Raw genomic sequence first — 25,118 nt, forward strand, 5'->3', positions numbered from 1 at the left:
TACACGTGACGAGTGACAGAAATAAACTTGACGAAGGCTCGAAGAGTCTGCCTGCCCGACGGGCGGCCAATGCGCCGCCGCCTGCCCAGTCGAGAGTTACATCTGTTTCAAAGTGCCCACATGCTGGACATTGGCGGCTGGTAACTCCTCAGATTTTTTTTTTTTACTCATGACAGCAAGATTTTTAACATTCAAGTCTTAGTTTCTTGGTCGGTATAGCTCTTTCGCGTATACTGAAGGTCTAAATCTCTTCTTAGGGTCCCATCGGAAGAGTTAACCAATATACTTATTTCGTAAAATTTTATTTTCGACTCTATCCTTTACCTATTTCATGACAGTGAATTTTGCGGTTTTAGCTGTAATGTAAATAAAACAACACTTGCAATCTACTTCCCCTTTGCTTTCTGATTATAGTCAATTAGATTTCTTTTCGAAGAGACGATAAATATCCACCGCCGATATCGCTGAAGCCTCTACCTTACTTCTGATTGGTCAGTGTATTTGAACTCTATTCTGGTGAGCAACATGTGCTTGAGCCAACCATAATTAGCTACAATAGTATCGGCAGCAGCTAAAATAATAATAATAAAAAAGTAAACTGTATTCATGTACTGCATCGGCAGTTAACTTTATTGTTGATCATTCATCTCTTTTAGCTGAAAGGGGAAAAAAAGCCTAAGAAAAGGTCCAGTGCCTTCCAAGATTTTCTCAAAGTTTTCGGAGAATAATACCTTACTTCTTACTTCTAGTGGCCTCTTACTCCAGTCGACTCAATCTTCTGCAAAGCTGTTATATTATAAAAAGTAACAGTTTCCATTATGGAGACTAAAGTGCCACATAAGATCATCGATAATTAGTTTCTATTTGTCACTAGATTTCAATGTGTTCATTGTGTGTGTGTGTCAGAGAGAGAGAGAGAGAGAGAGAGAGAGAGAGAGAGAGAGAGAGAGAGAGATGCTAGCATGAAGACTCAGTAAATGAAGACAAACCTTATCAACGGCATAATATTGTAGCAGCTTACGTCCAGTCAAACTTATTCATCTTATACGATGGCTGCCTTTGACTATATGAGTTGCATGACAGTCGCTGAGATTGGCAAAGAGAGAGAGAGAGAGAGAGAGAGAGAGAGAGAGAGAGAGAGAGAGAGAGAGAGAGAGTTCAAATGTGGACCATCAAGTATACCAGTAGCATTGACATGTGTATGTGTTATTCACTTTGTTCTTTCACTAAAGTGGCGGCTGGCACAGTGTGAGAGCCTAAATTCCGAAGAAAATATTCCTCTGGAGACCTGAAATACTTTACATTTTGACATCCGCAATTCAAGTAATGAAAAAGATAACTTTGTGCTAAAATGACACAACCACTATCTTCTTCTCCTTTTCTCTGACCTGATGTCAGTCATCTGGTACCTGCTCAGGCAACGACCATCATCACACAGCCCAACTGATGGAAAAATGAGACATTTGGTTTTATAGTAAAACATTTTATTGTATGTATCTTGTAAGATGCCAATACAATGTTTCACATAAAGAAACAATTCATGTTATTTGTGATGTGGAAGAGCGTGCATCCACATGACGAGGCGTGGCGACAGCACCCCTCTTGTTGACCTTCTACGAGGCTACGGCTCCTGAGGACGTAGAAGTCGCCAGCCACAATTTTTCTTTCTTCACTGTTATTCTTGTTTCACTTCTTTGTTTACGTTCCTCGATGATCTTGAGACGTTTCCCCAACACCAAGATATTCGTGTTTTGCGTGTTGTAGTCTGTGTGTCTGGGTAGGAGCCGCACTTTCATGCTTCACTTCTAGTCACAAAGTCTTTTGAAATCGTCTTGATTTTCACTGTCCAGATGGCACACTGAATGAATGGCGGGAGCGGCGGGCCCTCCAGGTGTCGGCAACGGCGGCTACATCTTTCGTTTGGATCACATTCACGCAATGCACAGAAACAGAACACCGCTCCCGAGTTGGCTTTTCAACTTCGACCTAGAAGAAGAATCTGATTGATGGCAATTGATGGTGGTGAGACACTTCGTGTTCGGATGGGACTACACGGCGCAGCACGATCACCTCTGCGTAACTATTGTATCTTTCCAATGCCACCGTTGGCGAGGGTCTCTTTCACACTGATATATAAATATATTTATATCTATATGTATATAAACGGGGGTCAAGTAGCGACAGGATCACAATATAGAGCGGCAGCTGGAAGAGTAAAAGAGCCCGCTGCCACCCCAACACCGTCTATCCTGCTGGCCCGCAAAGAAATATGGGTGGATGTCGATGATGATGATGACCGGAGAAGGCGAGCGACAGAGAAAGAGAAGACAACGAAGAAGATATCCACGAGACGATGAAACAGCAGCAATAGCAGCAGCAGCAGCAGAGGCCAGCAGTCGTTGTTGACCAAGAAAAGCTTGAGTGTCACAGCCATAGGTAGCAAATCCTGAACCTGTTTTCCACATGAAGAGATTGAGTACGAGAAAAACCTTCCGCTGCTGCTCACCCACATTTCCTTCGGGCATGGGCGTAGGGATGTGAAGAGGGGGTTGGTGGCACTTAGGCGGCGGCCTCCTCCTCCTTGCCGGAGCTGGCGCACAGCATGCCGACGAGGGCGTCGGAGTCGATGATGCCGGAGTCCTCGTCGTATTCCATGATGTCGAAGGCGGCAGCGACCTCCTCCTTGGTGAACTTGTCACCGAAGGCCATGAGCATGGACTTGAACTGCTCGGCGTCGATCTTGCCGGGCTCCTTCTCGAAGGCGCGGATGGAAGCGGCGACGACATCGTCATCATCAGACTCGCCGGAGGACCTGGAGGCGAACATGTGGAGGAGGGTGGTGAAGTTGATGGGGCCGGGGGCATCAGCCAACATCTCGTCGAGCTCAGACTCGGCGCACATGCGGCCGATTTCGTCGAAGGTGGCGCGGAGGTCAGTCTTGCCGATGATGCCATCGCGGTCGTGGTCCATTATCTGGAAGCCCTCCTTGAACTCAGCCACCTGCTTCTGGGTGAACATGTCGAAGACATTGCTTCCTCCTCCACCTCCCTTCTTGGCCTTCTTGGAAGAAGAACGGGATCCCTTGGAGGCAGGCATGATTGCAACCTTCAGCTGTGATGCACTGGCGAGGGTTTCACACTCTCCCTACTTTATATCCTCTGGAGAGGTGGAGTCGAGGGGCGGCAGCAGCGCAAGAACGCCCTGCGCACGCCACCTATATTTGGGAGAAAGGGGGCGGGGTCCCTACTCTGTTTTCTCCTCCTCTTCTTTCTCGCCAGGGATATCTGACAGTACTCGTGGCTACAAGTAAAAATAATACCTGGGCGCAGGACCCCGCCAGTACCACGCAGCTCACCTTACAAGACCACTTCGCCCTTACTCTCGGTGGTCGCATTCAGGAACTACTTCTAACTACGACCTCAAAACACATCTCACCTCACACTCTCTCCCTCAGACGTCTCACATTCTGTTGTTGAAAAGACCAACGTATTCGTAGTCGGAAAAAGGGTTATGGTTGACATCAGGTCAAGTTGGGTCAAGTTATTGACTGACGTGAACATTTCTACTTTGCATATATACTCTCTCTCTCTCTCTCTCTCTCTCTCTCTCTCTCTCTCTCTCGCGCTTACGTCCATGAAATTACAAAATCGCAAGTGCCAAAATTTGAGAAGAAACAAGAACTATCAATCTTCCCAGAAAAAACAGTGATCAAGTTACTAACATCTAACTTTGAGCGAACAAAACAAAATAACCCAAGCCATGGACGGTTCCTAAAACGTCCTCCTTAATGAACAACAGTAACCTCAAATTAATCAAGGGACATTCCACGGTCACATGGTTATTCAATACCTTTTAACGAATTGACATCTCACGACGAGACCTTAGACAGAGGGATAAAGAAAAAAAAGTAAGAAAATCGCCCGAGCTTTATTCTTGTTCGCTCGCTCAAATAATCGAAGTGCGCTCGAGAGGACGGCGGCGATCTATTTCAGTGACCCTCTAGAGAGACCTCCTCCGCACGGGGCCGGCCGGCCAAGCAGCAGCAGCAGTAGACAGACGCTCGTGTTATTTCCTATTTGAGAAAATCGGGCTACACGCCCATTGATTCGCTCCGATCTTTCCGAAAGCATCGAAGTCAAAAAAAAGTGTCAGGTCAAGTGAGATACGAAATGATTTCACATGAACACCGACGACAGAAGCGTGTGTAAAAAGAGGAAAAAAAAATTGCTAAAATTCCGAAAATAGATGATAAAAGGATGCGAGCTGTCCTTGACATCAACCTTAAATTATGCATCGCATTGAATGAGGCAGCGGAACCGTATATTGCGTGGATATTTTTGGCAGGAGCGGTTCATGTAAGAAAGAAACATGAAGTAAAAACAATTTTTAGCAATAAACAATTAGAAAGAGTCACAAACAGACGTATATAGGTAATCAACAAACATCAAATGAATATTATTGCATGACTTAAACAAGCAAAAAAAAAAAAAAAAAAAAAAAAAGATGACGTTCCACAACGTGAAATAAGTGATAATATACACATAGCAATATCTTTCCTCGGCAGAATTAACCAAGAGAGTAAAATGAACACATACACGAACATAAGACAAACGGTAAATACAGGAACCATACATGATTAAGGAACTAGATTTGGCCAAATCTCGGGGATGATTTAAGACGATGCTACATGGAATATCAGATCTCTCTCTCTCTCTCTCTCTCTCTCTCTCTCTCTCTCTCTCTCTCTCTCTCTCTCTCCAATAACTTAAAAATGCATTTGTCATTTTAATAACCGAGTTAAGGTTAGGAGAAGGAAATAACTCGGTCTTTTGTCATTTAGTTCCATTAATTCAGCAACTCTTTCAAGTTACCGATTCATTGACCAGTAATGTTTGCTGCATCACAGTTACAGTGTGTGTGTGTGTGTATGAGAGAGAGAGAGAGAGAGAGAGAGAGAGAGAGAGAGAGAGAGAGAGAGAGAGAGAGAGAACGTACGTTTAAATGAAACCAGAAAACTATGAAAGAGAGAGAGAGAGAGAGAGAGAGAGAGAGAGAGAGAGAGAGAGAGAATGACTCCAGTCAAACATACATTTCAATGAAACATGAAGACTATTAAATCGTGGACAAAAAAATATGACTTATTTTGTCACGAAAAGTGAAACAGCATACTCAGAATACACAGTAAAAAGATGAGAGAGAGAGAGAGAGAGAGGAAAAAATACTAATTCTAGAACCAGTGAAACAATTAAGCTTGAAAGCGAATCTCAACAGAAAACAATGCCGTTTCACCCAGCGACTACAAACTTAAATTGCAACACCGAAACGGTTATAATTATCGTAGCGGTGGCTGCTGGCCGGAGAAAATCGGGGGAAAAGAAACGTGAGAAAAAATATATTTTAGTGAACGAGACTGAAAAGTGGAAATAAATGGAATTATTATCTAAACTAAAACAGAATAATACATAAATTGGTTCTGACAGAAATGACTGACCCGATAAATGCGTTTCTCAGGATAGTGACAATCCTGGCTATTGATCTTTTTCTCCAAAGAAGAAGAAGAAGAAGAAGAAGAAGAAAGAGAAAATGGACGAGGAATTAATTGTGAAAATGAGGCCAGAGTCTGCGGGAGTCAGGAATTCGGGCGACCGAAAATAAAACCGAGCGCAGGGGTCCCTGTCTCACCAAAAGGATGGACTCCGAAATTTTCGCGGCTCGCCATGACCACGCTTCCCTTTTTAACCGTGCGAAACTTAGGCGTTGTTCAAGCGGGATGAATACGAACACACAGCTCTCTCTCTCTCCTCTCTTCTCTCTTATATATATATATATATATATATATATATATATATAATATATATATATATATAAAAAAATATATATATATGTATAATATATATTTATATTCCACGTATACAATCGTGAATTTATTTTATATTCACAAATATTTATCCACAATTATCCCTTAATATCGAATTCACTATACCTTGGTGTACACACACACACACACACACACACACACACATACGGATACATATACATTCTCCGAGAAATATGGTGTGTGGCCGTGCATGGAAATGATAACGAAGTCAAGCTATAGATCTGAAAAAAAAAAAAAAAAAAATCAAAAGGCGGCCACTCAGTTTTTCACAACTGAACAGGACCTCATCGAACTTCGAACCAAATTTGGCCTTTCGAGTACTTCAGTCTAGAAGACAAGAAACGGGATTCTTCCGTCATTTTTCTTTAGTCTGTAAACGTCCTTAGGAATAATCGTACTACATTCATCTCGATTCACACCCTTTACCATTCGATCTTCGGCCGTTACATTGCTACAGAATACAAACGCCAGCCAAATGCTTGCATTTCTCCACCATCCACTTTTAATTTCTTCCTCAATCCTCCTGGTTATCATTTATCTTTATCACTTTAATTTGCTCACAATCAATTTCAACTTTTAACGACTATAAGCACTCAGAAACTCTAGTCGTCGACATCACATATTGATACTTCCGTAATTTATTGCCCTATTCCACAAACTTGCAGCAAATACACAGACTGACCTTTCTGACTTCTTATGTTAATAAAATTCGTCCATGAAAATATTCAAACAGACATGACGACATATGTATCAAGCCCTTGTCGATTGCATTACTTCTACACCTAACTTGTCACTCTCCACTAAACATCCCACTGCAAGTTTTACTTTGATCACGGCAAAACTTGCAGTGGAATGTTCATGGAAACACTTGATAGCTCTAACAAATTACCTTCTACACCTACGCACTCAATACCTTACACATCATATCTTTACATATTATAGATATAAATCTTTTTTCGAAATCCATGAATGACGAATTTTGCTGTTCTGTTTACTCTCAAACTTCCACCATAACTAGTTCATATTTATGCAGGGACCCTGCCTCACTCTCTGTTTTTGTATGTATGAATATTTAAACATGGATACACACACACACACACACATACACATACATGCACGCCTACACAGTTCCCAAAGAGAAAAGGAACAGTAACACTAAACGAAAAAGACTATGCCCAACAATCATATATATATATATATATATATATATATATATATATATATATATATATATATATATGTGTGTGTGTGTGTGTGTGTGTGTGTGTGTGTGTGTGTGCGTGTCAGTGTGTAGATTCTACTAGTCATTTTTACCAGCTACGTATGACATTGCAACAGCCACAATGCCCCCTTAACTCCTCAAATTCTTTGCTCCTTTTTTATTGGATACGCTTGTCACTACAAAGCCTTGAGCTCCAACTCCAGGTCGGCAAGGTCACCTCGTCGTGATTATGGTATCGTGAGTTAATTTCCCGATACTGGACAACATGATTTCTTACAATTTCATGGAAGTTGGAGCTCAAGGCTTTTTAGTGACAAAAGCGTATCCAATAAAAAAAGCAGGAAAGAATTTGAGAGGGCATTGTGGCTATTACAATTATACATTAAATTACACACACACACACACACACATATATATACCACACATACAATATACACACTATATATATATATAACTATATATATATATATATATATATATATATATATAATTATACACGAAATAAAGCCAAGGAGTGATGCTTTGCAAAGTTTTCACTTAAACGTACCTGTTTACGTACAGTGGATTGCTTTTCCAGTATCACAATGGATTCATGAGAGGTACAAACCTTCAAATACACTTGAACATTAACAAATCAAAATTACGAAAATTGTAAAAGTAATTCAATAACATGGACACGCTTCAGTACCACACATAACAAGGATTGCTGACAATGCTAAAAGTCTCAAATTTCACAAAGACGAATACATTTAACTATGTTACTTCTAGATAACACAAACTTATGTTGGAAATAGATTCGATACGCTTACAGGCATAATGTAGAATACAATAGTCAGGCCATAAATAGATTTTGTTGAGAAGAATAAAAAATACGTAGAGAGAGAGAGAGAGAGAGAGAGAGAGAGAGAGAGAGAGAGAGGGCATGGTACTGTAATGTTATCAAATATCTTTTGCTAATGATAACAGACGAGACAAATATATCCCTGGCTCTTTCACAGGTGGAGAGACCATTACCTCGTTGAGATCGTCTCAGAGAGAGAGAGAGAGAGAGAGAGAGAATTTTTTTTTTTTATATAAATTTAGAGCTTGATCTGACTCCAATATTTTAGTTATGAAGTTATAGTAGTAATTCTTGGTCTTACTGTTTTCTTGTAATTGGACTGGAATCTTGGAATTTAGGCTAGCCTTGCAAAATCTTAGCAGATATGACATTATCTAATCATTTTTTCTTTACAGTGATAAAACTGCAATCTTTTAAAATTACTCTGAAAGTAAATATTCCCTTGCAGTGATAATTGGATGAGTAACAGTGCAGCAATTTTCGCAATAACAACGAGAGTACCAGTTATGTTTTTAATTGCGATACACTTTTGTACGAATTAATCAACAGCAAGAACGATTGTCAAAAGTTATACCAACTCTTTCTGCAGTTTTCTATAAAAGAAAACTATTGAGATGGCTATTTGTCTGTCCGTCCGCACTTCTTCTGTCCGCCCTCAGACCTTTAAACTACCGAGGCTCGAGGTCTGCAAATTGCTCGTGCGCCTGGGTGCCAACACCACAGGCCACCACTGGGCCGTAGTTGAAAGCTTCATGGGGCGCGGCTGTGAGTTTCATGGGCCGTGACTAAGAGTTTCATACAGCTTGATATGCTGTAAAGAAAACTCGAATTCACTGAAAAAGTTCGACGCATTTTTTGTTTGTTTCCTTTTAGTGCGAGATCTAAGAAAGGCTTATGATCTTTAAGATGACAAAAAAAAAAGATAAAATAAATAAAAATAAAAGCTTTCAAGATGTACACATCACCTCAGCTGTTCAAACGAATATGATCAAACAGGTCCTAAACTCGAGAACAGATACCTAACAACTTCATTACTCCAACGAGAGACGTTCTGACGAAAGAAGGGACTGCGATCATTGACAGATCTGGAAAAAGCCACAGAATCCCTACCTCGGCAGGAGGGAATCTTTGACACGTGCAAATACTCTTTTCACATCTCGTTGCCGAAAAATTGAATACTTTGGCAAAGTTCTGATATCAAAGGGAATTCACTTAACTTTCTCCGTTGCTGTATCTGCTTATAACATTCCAGCTGAGATGTCAAATTATTGGCTTAAAAAAAAAAAAACAAAAAAATTTAACATTGTATTAACACACATATATACATATTTATTATATATATAGAATATAAATATATATTAATATTATTTATTATTATATACATATAATATATATATATATATATATATATATATCCTATATATATATATATATATATAAAGAGAGAGAGAGAGAGAGAGAGAGAGAGAAGAGAGAGAGAGAGAGAGAGAGGAATCATTACACAACCTCTTTTCTACAATCTACAACTTATCTACTTTTCGTAGCATTTGGGTACACGTGCCTTTCACTTTTAATGTTTACTTTCCATATCGCCAACAACTAGTACTCATTTTATCTGTAAACTGATACGGTGCACTATAGTGTAAAAAATACCCTCCCAGCATTTTGAATGAATTAATCACTTTGAACATAAAAGAACGACTAATGATTGTTTTCACCCACATAAGGATGAGGATTAGCTCGTCGAGGAATTCCAGATTTTTTTTTTTTTTTTTTTTTGCCAAGCTGACATTGGTTTTGATGTATCACTGATCATTCCCGCCTATCACTTATCTCTCTATCTTCCTACCGCCCACTCTGACCCACCCCTACCCTTTCCATAATTAAATGCTTGGAGCAACACAGTATTACTTGGTTTATTAAGAAGCATAAGAAACGTGCCCTTACTATTCTTCTCCTCACTCGGCCGAGGGGGTTTCTTGAGGCCAAAGGCCAAGCGCTTGGACCTACGAGCTCATTCAGCGGTGAAACGGAAACTGACATTAAAAAGGTTTGGAAGGTGTAGCAGGAGGAAAACCTCGTAGTTGCATTATGAAACAATTGTTAGGAGAGGGTGCAAAGACAGACGGAAGAAAGAGAAAAAAAGCGGTGGTTTAGTAAAAGGAATGAAAGGAGTTGCAGCTAGGGTCCTATGGAACGCTGCAGGGAACCTTAGGTAATGCCTACAGTGCCCTCCGTGAGGTGCACTGACGGCACTGCGCCCCTCGGAGATTTCTTGGTTGTGAGCATAAAATATTACCATTGTACCACTAAGAATAGTGAGAGAGAGAGAGAGAGAGAGAGAGAGAGAGAGAGAGAGAGATTAAAATACTATCCTCATACGGCTTTTACCTCGCACTTTACCTAGCAACACTTCTTAACTCAGACTTTACGAATATATGGAAATATCACGAGAACCACTTGACAAACCAAAAGCAATATATTGATTGTGACGGCTGGTTAACTGGTACCTACCTACTGACGTTGCGACAACTATAAATGAACCTTCCATCTTTAAACAAATAACGTATCGAGTTACTTCACTGGCAAGTGTGGCAACCTTATGGTAAAAAATGCTGTTTCATCACGTGTCAATAAACATTAACAAAGAAATTGCACACGTGCGATACAGCAATATTTTTAGCCAAACTCTAACGGAGGAACGAAAAATCCTAAAAATTTTCTACTTTCATGCACATACACATAACATATAATATATATATAGAGAATAGAGATATGATAGAAAATAGATATATATATTATATAATATATATACACAGTATGTACGTATGCATGAAAGTATGATGAAAGTAAAACATTTTAAAGGATTTTTCGTTTCACACATACATACATATACATACATACATAAATGTGTGTGTATATATATTATATATATATATATATATATATATATATATAATATATATATATATATATATATATATATATATTATATATATATATATATATATATATGTATATATATATATATATATATATATATATATATATATATATATCTATCTATCTATCTATCTATATATATATATATATATATATATATATATATATATATATATATATATATATATATATATATATGTTTGTATGCATACATGAAAGTAGAAAATTGTTTAGGATTTTTTGTTTTTCCGTTAGATTTTGGCTAAAAATACTGCTATATCGCCTGTGCGGAATTTCCTTGTTAATGTTTATTGACAAATGTGATGAAACGGCATTTTTTCCATAAGGTTGCCACATTTCTACGCTAGCATCATGCGTTGCCCAATTTAATGATAACGCTAACCACACATTGTGAAATTGCATTCCGAACCTACCACTTGAAGTAGCCGATTTAATTCTTAGGCTAACAACATAAACAGCCCAAGGTATCTATGACACACCACAATCGGATTCCAAACCTTCTCCCTATGGAAACGGGGCGTGCGACCCAGGGAACAATTCTTATCCTCGTATTATCATTCCCTCATATCTAACTATCCCCGACAATTGTATGAACGACTATCTGTATCGTTCGTAAAAACATTGTGTATGGGCTTGTCTGAATGCAAAAGTGGGCGGAGTTTCGTGTCTCAGCGATCTCAACTGAAATCTGTCACGACCAGGTTGCTGGCTTGCTACTTATGTATGTCATACACAGGTCGTTCAATGTATGTGTTTGTCTGCCGAAATAATGCTATCCCTCTCTTCCACAGATGATGCCATGTTTTTCAGAGACAAAATCTTTCCCTAGACTGAAATCGGTGCGGAGATCCTTCGTACTTGTCTGAATAGTGTGTGTGTGTGTGTGTGTGTGTGTGTCGATAACGACAGTCGTTCATACAATCGTTCAGTGCTTGGGGCCCTTTACACACAGTAATTAGAGCCACAATGGGCTCCTAAATTTCTTCTTTAAAATAGAATACATAAAATTTAGGCAAAAGGCCAAGTCATTCAGCGCTGGAACGGAAATCGACAGATAAAAAGGTTGGAAAGGTGTAACAGGAGAAAAACCTCACAGTTGCACTATGAATCAACCGTTAGGAGAGAATAGAAAGTAAGATCGAAGAAAGAGAATATGAAAGGAAGCACAGTAAAAGGAATGAAAGTGGTTGCAGCTAAGGATCGAAGGGAAGTTGCAATGAACGCAAAGTAATGCCCACAGTGCACACAGGAAATATTTGTTAACGGTTACAATAAAGAGGCAGAATAGGACCACGAGTTAGCTCGCGTCTTCTGCAGTCTTTCATTTCAAGCTTTGCGAATTCTGGAAGCAAAACAACAACCTTGCTAGTGTCAGCTAAATTTTCTTGCTAGTGTCTCTTAAATTTTGCCATCAAAACTTCAGCCTTGCCAGTGGCTGTTAAATTTTGCCATAAAAATTTCTGCCTTGCTAGTGTCTGTTAAAATTTTCCATGAACAAATCAGCTTTGCTAGGATCTGTTAAATTTTGCCATCATAAATTCAAGTTTGCTAGTGTCTGTTGACTTTTGCCATAAAAAATTCAGCTTTGCTAGCCTCTGTTGAATTTTGCCATCAAAACAAGAGCCTTCCTAGTATCTGTTAAATTTTGCCATCAAAAATACATCCTTGCTAGTCTGTTAACTTTAGCCACGAAAAAATCAGCCTCGCTAGTGTCTGTTAAATTTGGCCATAAAAATTCAGCCTTGCTAGTCTATAACTTTTGCCATACAAAATTCAGCCTTAGTACTGTCTGCTAACTATTGCCATCAAAACTGCAGCCTTGCTACTGTCTTAAATTTTGTCATCAAAACTATAGACTTGCTAGTGTCAGTTAACTTTTGTCATCAAAACTACAGACTTGCTCGTGCCTGTTAAACTTTCCATCTAAACTACAGCCTTGCTAGTGTCTCTGTTAGCTTTTGCCATCCCCCAAAAACGTAAAACATTATTATCCGTAAGTCTATTCTGCATAAAGAAGAGTAATGATTCGGCTGAATTTCCGTATACAGAACGTATTCGTAGTGACACGTTTCGTTCAGTTAAAAATAATGATGATTGAAATCATAACAATCGATAAATAATACTAATAATAAAAAAAACTTTTAAATAACGGAAAATGGAGAATATGAATTTCGAGAGTTGACATACCTGACAGACGATGTCATCGTCCTAATCTTAAATGCACCTACCTTCCAGAGCGTAGTTCTAACTGAAGCCAAAATCCTATGGTGTGTCGATGTAACTACTCCAGAAATCAAATTTGAAAAATCACTTCACAAGAGCAACGATATTCGCAAAGCTCACAACCAATACACTGGGGAGGGAATAAAAAATGACGCTGGTTGTAGCCGAATTAGGTTAAATGTTATATCACAGATAATGATCCGTCCGTCTCTTATCTTGTATCGTAGTCAATATTTCCCGCCTGCAAATAGTAATCACCATTGCCTCAGTATCCGCTATCGACAGATATCATGGTTAACAAAATTATCGTTTTATCAGTAAAGCAAATATTACCTTAAGGACCAATCACAGCGCTCGTTGCTCGTAATACTTGCGCCATTTCATTTCATGTACAAAATACAGTTTAGTTCTAAAAGACTGTCTAACTTAAATGCAAAAAAAGGAGATACACGACAATAACTATATATAATTATGCCTTCATTTAATCACCTGTCTCTCTGTCTACATACATATACATATAATATATATATATATATTTATATATATATATATATATATATATATATGTGTGTGTGTGTGTGTGTGTGTATGTATACGTTATATATATAATTATACACACACACATATATATATATTAAAATCAAAGGAAATTACTTAATACTTCGTAAATAAAAATGGGTACAATAGTCATTAATAAAACAAGAGTTAGTGTTACTAACGCATGCAAAAATTACCTTTTATCAGTGTGTTAGTATTATCTAAATTGCCTACTTAGTCCCTCTACAAATAATAAATTCTATACATTAAATGATGAAAAAATGTCAACATAATATGGAAAGTATACTATACAATATACAAGAAATTCGTACATGTTAGTATAATGTCTGTTTTTATCAGTGGACAGCATTATAAAGAATAAGCACTGATCGGTATACACAAATAAAAGCCCGCGCACACACGCTCATATATATATATATATATATATATATATATATATATATATATATATATATATATATATATATATATATATATATATACAATATACATATATATATATATATATATATATATATATATATATATATATATATCTATATATATACACACACACACATATATATATATATATATATATATATATATATATATATATATATATATAAATATATCATATAAATATATATATATATATATATATATATATATATATATATATATATATATATATATATATATATATATATATATATATATACAGAGCGCGTGCGTTTTACTTATACACAGATATCTGATAAGAAGTCCGCTTATCTGTACTGTCAGCTTTATTAAAAACATTTTTAATCACTCTTCCTGTCTGGAACTGTGAGTTATATATAGTATATATAATATATATATATATATATATATATATATATATATATATATATATATATATATAAACGTGTTCACAGAAATAAATGTCTGGCTCACCACGGAATCGAACCCGGGGCTTTCGAGTGAGAGTCCTGGGCATTAGCAATTCAGGCACAAGGGAGTTGGAGCCTAAGTACGTAAGTATTTTGTTCCTGGGCAGGCGACTACCTGGCCTAACATACCAACGAACTTTAGCCAATTCCCCGACCCATCAGCGCTCGAATTGCTAACATATCAATCGACTCAGCCTTTTCACTGTGAGGTACGTAACGACGGCAATGAACACATGGAAACGTGTTTCACAGAAATACATTTCTGACTCACCTCACTGGATTTTTTCTCTTCTCTAATGAGAGATATTTACGGCAAAGCGCAGACACCGATGCAAAGACGTTTGTTTGTTTGTATGGTGTTTTTACGTTGCATGGAACCAGTGGTTATTCAGCAACGGGACCAACGGCTTACGTGACTTCTGAACCACGTCGAGAGTGAACTTCGATCACCAGAACTACACATATATCACCCCTCAATGGAATGCCCCAGAATCGAACTCGCGGCCACCGAGGTGGCATGGCAACACCATACCGACCATGCCACTGATGCAAAGATGGATCCAACACCCGTTTCCCACATCTCGTAAGTCCACCATCAGACAGCCTCATTCAGTAATTCCTTCATCAAAATGTAGAATTGAATTTTATAGCGTTTCTTTCCTCCTGAAAACCATGTACCTCCTCTCTTCATTGTTCAGATACTCTCTTCCGTTTGATTTCATCATCCTTGTTCTTTCCTTTCTCTATTGTTTTGGAAGAATATTTTTTTGGCCAAAGGCCAAGTGCTGTGACCTATAAGGTCATTCTGCGCTGAAAGGGAAATTGCGAGTAGAAAGGCTTGAAAGATGTAACAGGAGGAAAACCTCAAAGCAATTGCACCATGAAACACTGCTTGAAGAGTGTGGATAGCGAGATGGAAGGAAGAGAATAGGAATGGAGGAAGTACGTTACACTAACAGGAATGAAAGGGGTTGCAGCTAGGGGACGAAGGGACGCTGAAAAAAATTTGTTTTTTAATATTCTGTTTTCAGGAATAAATAATCAATACCATATAAAGTTCTTTGTCAACATCCTTGTCAGCATCTTGTTTTCATCTCTGCAGCCGAGTTTTCATTCCTGGTCGGTATACTGAACAGGTGCTTGAACTCTCGTTAAATCATCTCCATATGCAAGAAGGTTCTTTCTCCTCTAGAAGTCACCTTCACTTTGCTTTTGCTTTCATTGTCAGTCATTGGAAATCTGACATCACTCAATTTCACGTGTTCCAGATATTTCTTCCAGAACAACCAATGATTCCTCCATCAACTTAACATGTGTTGGGGATGTACACAGGTGTTGATTAACTGCTTTCTTCCTCTTCCAAGTTCAGCACTCTGATAATTCTTTTGATAGGTACCTGTCTTATATATATATATATATATATATATATATATATATTATATATATATATATATATATATATATACGTATATATATACACATAATATATATATATATATATATATATATATATATATACACACATATACATATAATGTGTGTATTATATATATAATATACTATTATAATATATACTCACCTATATACACCTATATATCTTATTAGTATATATGTATAGTTAAGTTATATAGGATCAATTGATATATCCTCCGTTATAATTATCGATATATGATATTATATATATTAATATATATATATATACTCTACTGGTCATTTTTTACCAGATACACATATAATTGTAATAATAGCCACAATGCCCTCTTAACTTCTCAAATTCTTTGCTCTATTTCGGATACACTTGACACTACAAAGCCTTGAGATCCAACTTTCAAAGAAATATGAAGAAATCATAATGTCCGGGCATCATGATTTCTTCATATTTCTTTGAAAGTTGGATCTCAAGGCTTGTAGTGACAAGCGTATCCAAAAACGAGCAAAGAATTTGAGAAGTTAAGAGGGCATTGTGGCTATTACAATTACATACACAAACACACACAAATATGTATATAAATAAATGTGTAAATAAATATGATATATATATATATATATATATATATATATATATATAATTAATACATATATGTACATACATATATACAATTACATGTATACACACATATGTGTATGTATATATATATATATATATATATATATATATATATATACACATACATACAAACACACACACATACATATTCAACCTTTCACTAGTTTTCGTCCCTGTCCGTGTGATGTTAAATAAAATACAGAATCTTTGATGATCTTTTATTACCACACACAACAGGGGGTGGGGGGGAACCGTGGCGGACATTGGCCAATGGCTATTGCTTGTCAACAAATAACAAAGGGGGTAAAACATAGTATACAGCTACAGGTACTTCTATTACGCAAAGCTTATTGCCTCACTATTACGTCTGCAATTCGATTACGGATCTGATATGTAATTAATGTAATTATAACGCCATACAAGTTAGAGCAATGTATTCAGATACGAGAGTAAGAAAATGATCTACTTACCTAAATATACATTAGCCAGGCAATTATAAGTATATGCACATCTATCCATAAAATTATACACGTGATTACATATGCACTTAAATATACAGCACATGTAAGTGCATGCATATTTATTTATAAAATTCACGTTGCAAACACATTTCCATGTGTATAAAAATGTTTACTTATGCAAACACATGCAGTGTTATATTAATGCACACACGGAAGTGGGAATTGGCTCAACTCAACGTATGTATCAATTAGAAAAATTTGATGAAAGCTAAAACCAGAAAGTGTCTTTTTGACCTTTGAACTCTGTCTCACTTATGATGGCCCACGTTTAAGGGCCACCTTTGCCTTCCAGCACCTTGTTTTCAAGGCCTCTACCTACAAACTGATAACCCTATCAAAAACCACCGAGGTCTGATTACAAGCTGATCTCTGCCATCAACACGTTTCACATTTCAACTCGCTGAACTGATTCTGACAGAATGTGAAGTAATTAGTTCTGGTATATATCTCCACTATTTCGTTAATTCATTGAAAGGAAATGTATTCTCACCAAAAATAACGTTCATCTGTGGGCTGTGGTTATGGGTGCTCCGCTTAAAAATACTTGTTGAACATCACAAATAAAATTTTTATCCAAATTTAAACTGGCTAAGCATGACCTGGCTTGCTTTTCTTCCTCAGCCAATTTCTATCCAATTTCAAAATGGTTAAGTATGACATAGCTTGCTTTTCTTCCTTAGCCAATTTCTATCCAATTTCAAAATGGTCAAGTATGACCTAGCTTGCTTTTCTTCCTTAGCCAATATCTATCCAATTTCAAACTAGTCAAACATGACCTAGTTTGCTTTTCTTACTCACCCAATTTCTATCCAACTTCAAACCGGTCAAGTATAGCATAGTTTGGTTTCCTTCCTTAGCCACAACCTAGCCAGGAAATAAAGATACTGCAACCACCGGAGACTCCTAGCTTGCAATCAACAGAGCAATTGTGATCACCAAAGTAATCTTCAATCATTCACACTTCAAAGTCTCTCACACAATTCAACTCAACAGTCTCATACAGTCACGTGACTGCGATCATCTTCTTATTTGCGACTAATGATTAACCGCTCATGGTGGTTGCTTAGTTCGATTCTCGTGTCTCATTACTATACTAGGTTCACATCAACCGTGCATCTGATGTCTAGGCCAGTCCCTTACGACGCTCCTGATTGGCTGTTGGTAAGCCAATCACAGGGCTGGAAACTCTCGATCTCTCGAGAGAGTTCACATAAGAAGGATGTTTGTTCCACCTCTCCTGAGGTATACGTTTGAAAGACGTATCCCTCAGGAGAGGTGGAACATACATCCTGCCTGTGTGAACTCCCTCGATAGACTGAGAGTTTCCAGCCCTGGGACTGGCTTATCAACAGCCAATCAGGAGCATCGTAAAGGACTGGCCTTGACATGAGATGCACGGTTGATGTGAACCTACTATAACTGTTCAGACGTTTGAATTATTAATAATAATCTATTACTGATTGGAAATAACTTTGAAACTATAAATTTTTTTTTAATTTACTTTCCACGCACCGCATACACGACACAGATAAACATGTTGAAAAACTAATACGTATAATACCAAACACGCATATATATACAAATATAACTTATATACATATTTATACTTTATGCATCTATATAAGGAAATATAAACATATTTGTAAGTGAATGTACATTTATACAGATGCGGGCCCGAATTGAAAAATGGTGATATGAATGTTTTAAAAACATAAAAAGACTAATAAAATCACATTAATTAAATTGCGGAACTTCCTTTGGAAATATTCGAGAAATACTTACCGGTATAAGAAAAGACTTGGTCAACTCAAATTTCCACCTGTCTTCCAAGTTTTAATCGATCACCTATGACTGTATATATTATTACTTTATTAATAATAATTCAATAAATAACAAGTTTTCTTATCGGTAAAAAAAAAAAAAAAAAAAAAAAAAAAAGGAATAATAGTCCCATTGATAGAACGCATAAGCAACGCTAAGAAATCGAAAACACAAAACACAATGAACAATGTTCAAAATGTCTAATTACTATGCTTAAGGTTATAAAATCTAATTCCTACTTTGGTCGAATTACCATGGCATAATTATTGTAATATAACTGATCGGGAAAAATTGCACTGGATTAATGAAAAGTTTTTCACGTTACTTCCTTTCTTTGAATCGACCACAATAGCAACAACTGTCTTTCAACAGAAGATGGACAAATAGAGGGAACTTCAAAATACCGTACATGTAAGTCATCACGTACAACTGCTTCCACTTAATCATAAATTATGTGAGATTAATTAATCTAATATATATATATATAAATTATTTTAGCACAGGGAGTAGTAACAGTAAACTTTTATGAGTGACGTAAGGATACTATAACTAGGAATATACCTAGAGTACAATTGAACATTTCTGCAATTCTTAATCATTTTGTTCTTAAACATTTTTTTCAATAATTCATGGTCACATAAAAAAACCTCTTTTTAGCAGAACTTTTGAAACTAAATTACTAGGAAATATATAAAAATAAAGTAAATTGGACCACACGATCATGCTACTTTCCTTCACTAATTCCAGCCTGTTATCTGGATCAACACGAAATCAATCGGCATCAATTCCCACTTAATGATATGATGTTTGGCGAGAGAAAAAAAAAAACGATATCACTCAGCAGGATCTTGCTAAACACAACTCGGATTAGCCTAAGCGTGAATGCGTAACCGCACAATAAATCAATCGATCAATATAAGATAATATATATCTTAAATTGATAGTAATTGATTATATATACTATGTATATAATATATATAATAATATATATATATAATATATATATATATATATATTATAATATATATATATATGATATATATATAATTACTTCCTTGACAATCTATCAGAGCCGCCGTTCCATTGGACCACTACTCTTATCAGCGGCTCCCTTCGGCAGAGCCTATCCAGTCGTCAGACGAAGGGTTCCAGCCTTTCCTGGATGGGCAAGGAGTCGTTGAGGGTCTCCAGGCTCTCGAGGATGAGGTTGAGGGAGGCGTGGCACCGCGCGAGGGCGTGGCTCACCTCTGTCACCTGGCTGAGCTTCTCGGCGTGGCGGGCGAAGCTCTTCTGACGGTCCGTCAGCTGCGACACCAAGGCTGCTCATGGTCGCGTCCACCTGGGGGGGAGGAAAAGAGAAACAGAGATTGAGAGAGGGAGGTAAGACGGAGAAACAGTGCAGAGGAGAGAAGAGACGAATTGACGAGAGAGAGAGAGAGAGGGAGGGAGAGAGAGAGGGAGACAGGAGTTACTTGAGTAAAAATAATGTACAGTAAATTAATACAGATTCAACATAATTCCCTAAATTTTATATTCTGAAGACAAAGAGGGTGCAATGGAAGAACCCCCCCACAGAGAGAGAGAGAGAGAGAGAAGAGAGAGAGAGAGAGAGAGAGAGAGAGAGAGAATTTGAGTAAAAAATACACCGTAATTAATACAGCTTCAACATAATTCCCTTAACTTTATATTCTGAAGACAAAGAGGGTGCAATGGAAGGACTCTCACACAGAAAGAAAGAAAGAGAGAGAGAGAGAGAGAGAGAGAGAGAGAGAGAGAGAGAGAGTTACAAGGACTTACAAGGGGAGAGAGAGATTGAGAGAGAGGGGGGTGGGGTTGGTTACAGTTACTTAAGCAAAACATATACTGTATATTAATACAGCTCCAACATAATTCCCTAAATTTTATATTCTGAAAACAAGGACGAGGGTGGAACGGAACGTCTATAGTTATATATATATAGTCTATATATATATATATATATATATATATATATACTATATATATATATATATATATATATACTATATATATATATATATATAGAGAGAGATGAGAGAGAGAGAGAAGAGAGAGAGAGAGAGAGAGAGAGAGAGAGAGAGAAACTATAAAATACCCCCAAAATTCGTGATTTCTGAAAGTCTTTACTATGATAAAAATAATAAATAAAAAGTGATTGATGTCTCCGCTGTATACAATTTAAACATACTTTTATTCCCCTTTCCTTCTGATCTCTCCATCACGGCGCTCGGAATGCAAGATCCGGATAAAGGGCCTCATGACAGCTACATAAGCGGCTTAACCTTAGCATCTACTTCAGGCCAAACGACATGTAAATAGGTGTATATAAGTTTAAACTTTAACATCTATTTCTCTGTAATATTCTTTGTCCACTTATAAAACGGTTTTCATGACCTCTGAGTATAGATTCTATACCCGATGTGGCCTGATGAAGTGAATTACACAAGAAAAAACTAATAATAATGTCAGTACTCCAATGTCTAAACCACCCAAGCTATGTTTCTCCTAAAAATAAAAAAAGTCCCACCCATTTACCAAGTAAACAGCTATGAGGAACAAAACATTAACAGCAATATGACACTCCAAAAGCAGAGGCCAGGAGTTGACGAGCCACTCTGTGGCGGGGATGTGGCCTAGCATAAGTTTCTATTGTTTACAATCTATGTCGAACACACGAGCGTCTGTGGCGAGCTGTTACTGATCCCCACCCACAGCTTACGACCCGGACTATAAAAAAAGGGACACTATGTCAAGCCACATGTCCCCGCCACACACCGACGCCCCAGGGTGGCTCGTGTATACTCCTGGCATAAGACTTCAGAGAGAGCATCGAACTCACCTCCCTGATCTTCGCCGACAGGTTATCCTGATGGTGAGAGGTGACGTAGGCCACGGCGTGCAGGTGAGCCTGGTATCTCTTGCAGAGGGCAGTCATGGCGCCAGCGTCCAGCCTCTCCAGAACCTCGGGGTCTCTTGCCGAAGGAGCCGTTAGAGCTCCTCGCATGATCGGTAGGAACGTTGGGATGGACTAATCGAGGAGAGAGAATTTTGCTTTGAAAGGGATATCAACACTCACTATAAGATAGTTAGATACTATCCAAATGCACAATGCCATAGACGGCTGGATAGTAGGGTACTATACAATGGATATTACTCAGGAGAGAACTGTTGAATGAAAACGGGCAAAGACAAAGATGTTTGAATACGAGGATCCTATCAAATATAAAATGTGCTCTGACAGGGGGAATGCCATATATGACCAATTCTGATTATGAGGATCCTTCCCAAATAATGGGTACATTGCTTAGAAAGGGCAATGGTTTGAATGGGAACACTATACTGAAATCATACACGGCTGTATAGGCTGGGACTCTTCCGACCAATATTAAGGACCTCTCCTGTCACAGGGACGAAGTCTAGAGAAAACTCATATTTCTCATTTGTTCACGGGGGTATTCATCTCTTCTTTCTTTTTAATATAACAAAACACAACAGATTAAGTTGTATTTGGTGAACATCCTCCCATTCGCTCTTTCCTATGAAGGGAAGAACAAATGAGGAACGCGCTTTTCATATGCTGCAGAAACACTCAAACTTTGTTATTATCTACTCAACTTGTAAAACTCCCCACTTGCCTCTAGTTACTCTAAGAATAATCATGATAAAATACTTGTGCAACTGGCATTCTAACCTAAAGAATACTATAGACAATAAGAACTTATTACCACATGTGCTCTTGAGTTCAATGCATGTTAGCAAATAATTTCAAAAAGTTAAAAAAGTACAAAAAATACCTACTCATCATAAAGTTCTGATGCACTATACAAAACATAATCAAATTATTCTACAATTAATATTCTACCATTACGATATTATACAATTAATGATCCTGACTTCTACTTTCTTCTAGAAAAAAAGTTTGTAAGAACTTAAACTAAAATTACCTACACATTTTTCAACAGTTCTTCATTTTACTGAACTATAATCAATTCATGAGTACCGAATATTAAAAATGTTTAAAATTAAAATTCTAACATGGGAAATGGAAAGACGTTTTTCTCAGTAACTTCAATGATTGCATGAGAATCATCTGATGAGAGAGAGAGAGAGAGAGAGAGAGAGAGAGAGAGAGAGAGAGAGAGAGAGAGAGAATCAGTGCACGCTAAGGCATTCATACCAAAAATCCAGTCCTTTATGATATCGGAAAAAATGCCCTGTCATGTTCCTCTATGTAGATTTTGCGAATCACTAGTCAATAAATAACAATCACAAAATTAATTTCCATTAAGTATTTTTCTAAAATGTGGCCTCAGTTGTTTATAACCATAATCAACATGGGGAATTAAAATCATTTCATAAAAAGTATAATTTAAAATTCATCTATGAAAACCTTTAAATCTAAAATTCATCTATGAAAACCATCAATCTTTCCTACCCAAAGCAAAGTAAAACCTGGCATCACTTCAAAGCTTTCGTTTCCAGTTTTCCCTTCATTAAATCAATTCTAGGTCACAGCATTCTTTTGTTTTGCTGATCAATCAAATCCAGACTTTCTACCTGGCTAATCTTGAAAAAAAAAAAAAAGATAATGTTCGAAACTCAGGTGATAATGTCATTAATGTGGTTACTGAGAGCAAGACCCCAGGGTTCACGCAGATCATTAAATAATCCAAAAGCGGAATGCACGCAATCGCAAGACCACAAAAGGCAATTTAGTATGAAATCGTGCTCTAAATTCCTCAGAGCAAGTTGGCTGGGAAATACTGATCACTGCTTATTATATATGCATGCAATGCATTGCAAGCACTTATTATCATTTCAGTAGATGAAACCTATTCACACGGAACAAGCACACAGGGGCCATTGACTTGAGATTCAAGCTTCCAAAGATTGTTGGTTTCAACCTCCCATCGCAGACCCCACACTGCAGAAGTAACTGATCATGATACAGAGCCGGTGATTTTTCACCGCCCGGGGGAGACGCGAACTCGCGACATCTGAAAGGCATGCTAGCGGACCAGGAATTTATGTAGGTTTGGTTTGGGAACCATCCTGAACATGTAATAAAAACCTATAGCTTACGGAACGCCCTGAGAAACATTACCCATTACGAAAACTGCATTTGCTCAATTTCGCGAAGTTTTTATTTAGAGGACAAAGAAGCTGTTGCTGGTACCGGCATCTTTCATTAATTAACACTATTTTTTTTCTAAGGATCCATAATTATAGAAAAATGTTACTAGTCTTTATAATTCAAAAACACTTTACAAAGCTTTCGACCCCTCCGAAAGCTTTGTAAATTGTTTTAAAATTATACACGAACTATCAACATGTTTTTTTTTATTATTGTGGACCCCTTAGAACATTATATATACTCTCGTAATGGAGCTTTTCCAACTAGCAATATGTTGTTATTACTATCAATCTACACTTTCCATTTCTGTCATATAATTTATAACAATTAACTTCAAGGATGACCTAAAGTTTCAACAATAAAAATTATATCAAGACTGGATGAAGCCCAAGCAGAGAGAGAGAGAGAGAGAGAGAGAGAGAGAGAGAGAGAGGCACTCTTACCTGCAGACGAGCAAGTTCCGGGTCGACACCTGTGGAGTTGGAGGCGGCTTCCCTCACGACCACCACCTCCTGAGGGCGCTGCTGAATTCGCCTTCGGGACTTCCTGGGGGAGCCACCTCCGCCCCTCAGGCCACGCACTCCGCGGCTGGTGTGCTTGGGGGAATCTGCAGGAGAAATGCAAGCATTACTCAAGAGGTGTTGCTCCGCCATTATGAAGGCAATTTCCATATATGGCTGTTTTTTTATTATTATTATATTTCTTACGAAATTAGGAAAATCATATCTTAAGAGAGGATTTTTTTTCCTACTGCCTGAAAAAATACGAATCTGCACCTAAATCACCATCAACTTCTATGTTCATAATTATGCTATATGCAGTACTGCATTAAATACATGAACGTATAGATGTGAAGACACACACACACACACAAACATACACACACAAAGAAATCAATAATTTTATTAGGAATATAAAATTTAGAAATGGAAAGTAGAACCAATACTGTAACGTAGTTTCACCATGTAAAGAAAATATCA

The 25,118-nt window shown here is 37.5% G+C and overlaps 3 protein-coding genes across 3 annotated transcripts in view; all 3 read right to left on the bottom strand.

The window, feature by feature from the left end:
• Positions 1 to 13,575, bottom strand: part of LOC135195033 (uncharacterized) — a 311,947-nt gene extending 298,372 nt beyond the window's left edge. The window contains exon 1 of the mRNA XM_064221352.1: positions 13,134 to 13,575. The gene's annotated coding sequence lies outside the window, so the exon portion shown is untranslated. The remainder of the gene's footprint in view (positions 1 to 13,133) is intronic.
• On the bottom strand, positions 1,463 to 3,139 carry LOC135195032 (myosin regulatory light chain 2-like). Its single transcript, XM_064221346.1, has one exon. The coding sequence runs from the start codon at positions 3,094 to 3,096 to the stop codon at positions 2,560 to 2,562; it is 537 nt and encodes a 178-aa protein (XP_064077416.1). The 5' UTR covers positions 3,097 to 3,139; the 3' UTR covers positions 1,463 to 2,559.
• Positions 13,576 to 20,027: 6,452 nt separating the features above from the next.
• Positions 20,028 to 25,118, bottom strand: part of LOC135195037 (BLOC-1-related complex subunit 5-like) — a 579,421-nt gene continuing 574,330 nt past the window's right edge. Inside the window, 4 exon segments of the mRNA XM_064221358.1 lie at positions 20,028 to 20,306; positions 20,308 to 20,325; positions 21,844 to 22,032; positions 24,582 to 24,745. Coding sequence (XP_064077428.1) covers positions 20,121 to 20,306; positions 20,308 to 20,325; positions 21,844 to 22,032; positions 24,582 to 24,745 — 557 coding nt within the window. The 3' untranslated portion in view covers positions 20,028 to 20,120.

Source organism: Macrobrachium nipponense, chromosome 15, assembly GCF_015104395.2.
Source record: "Macrobrachium nipponense isolate FS-2020 chromosome 15, ASM1510439v2, whole genome shotgun sequence".
Lineage (NCBI taxonomy): Eukaryota > Metazoa > Arthropoda > Malacostraca > Decapoda > Palaemonidae > Macrobrachium > Macrobrachium nipponense.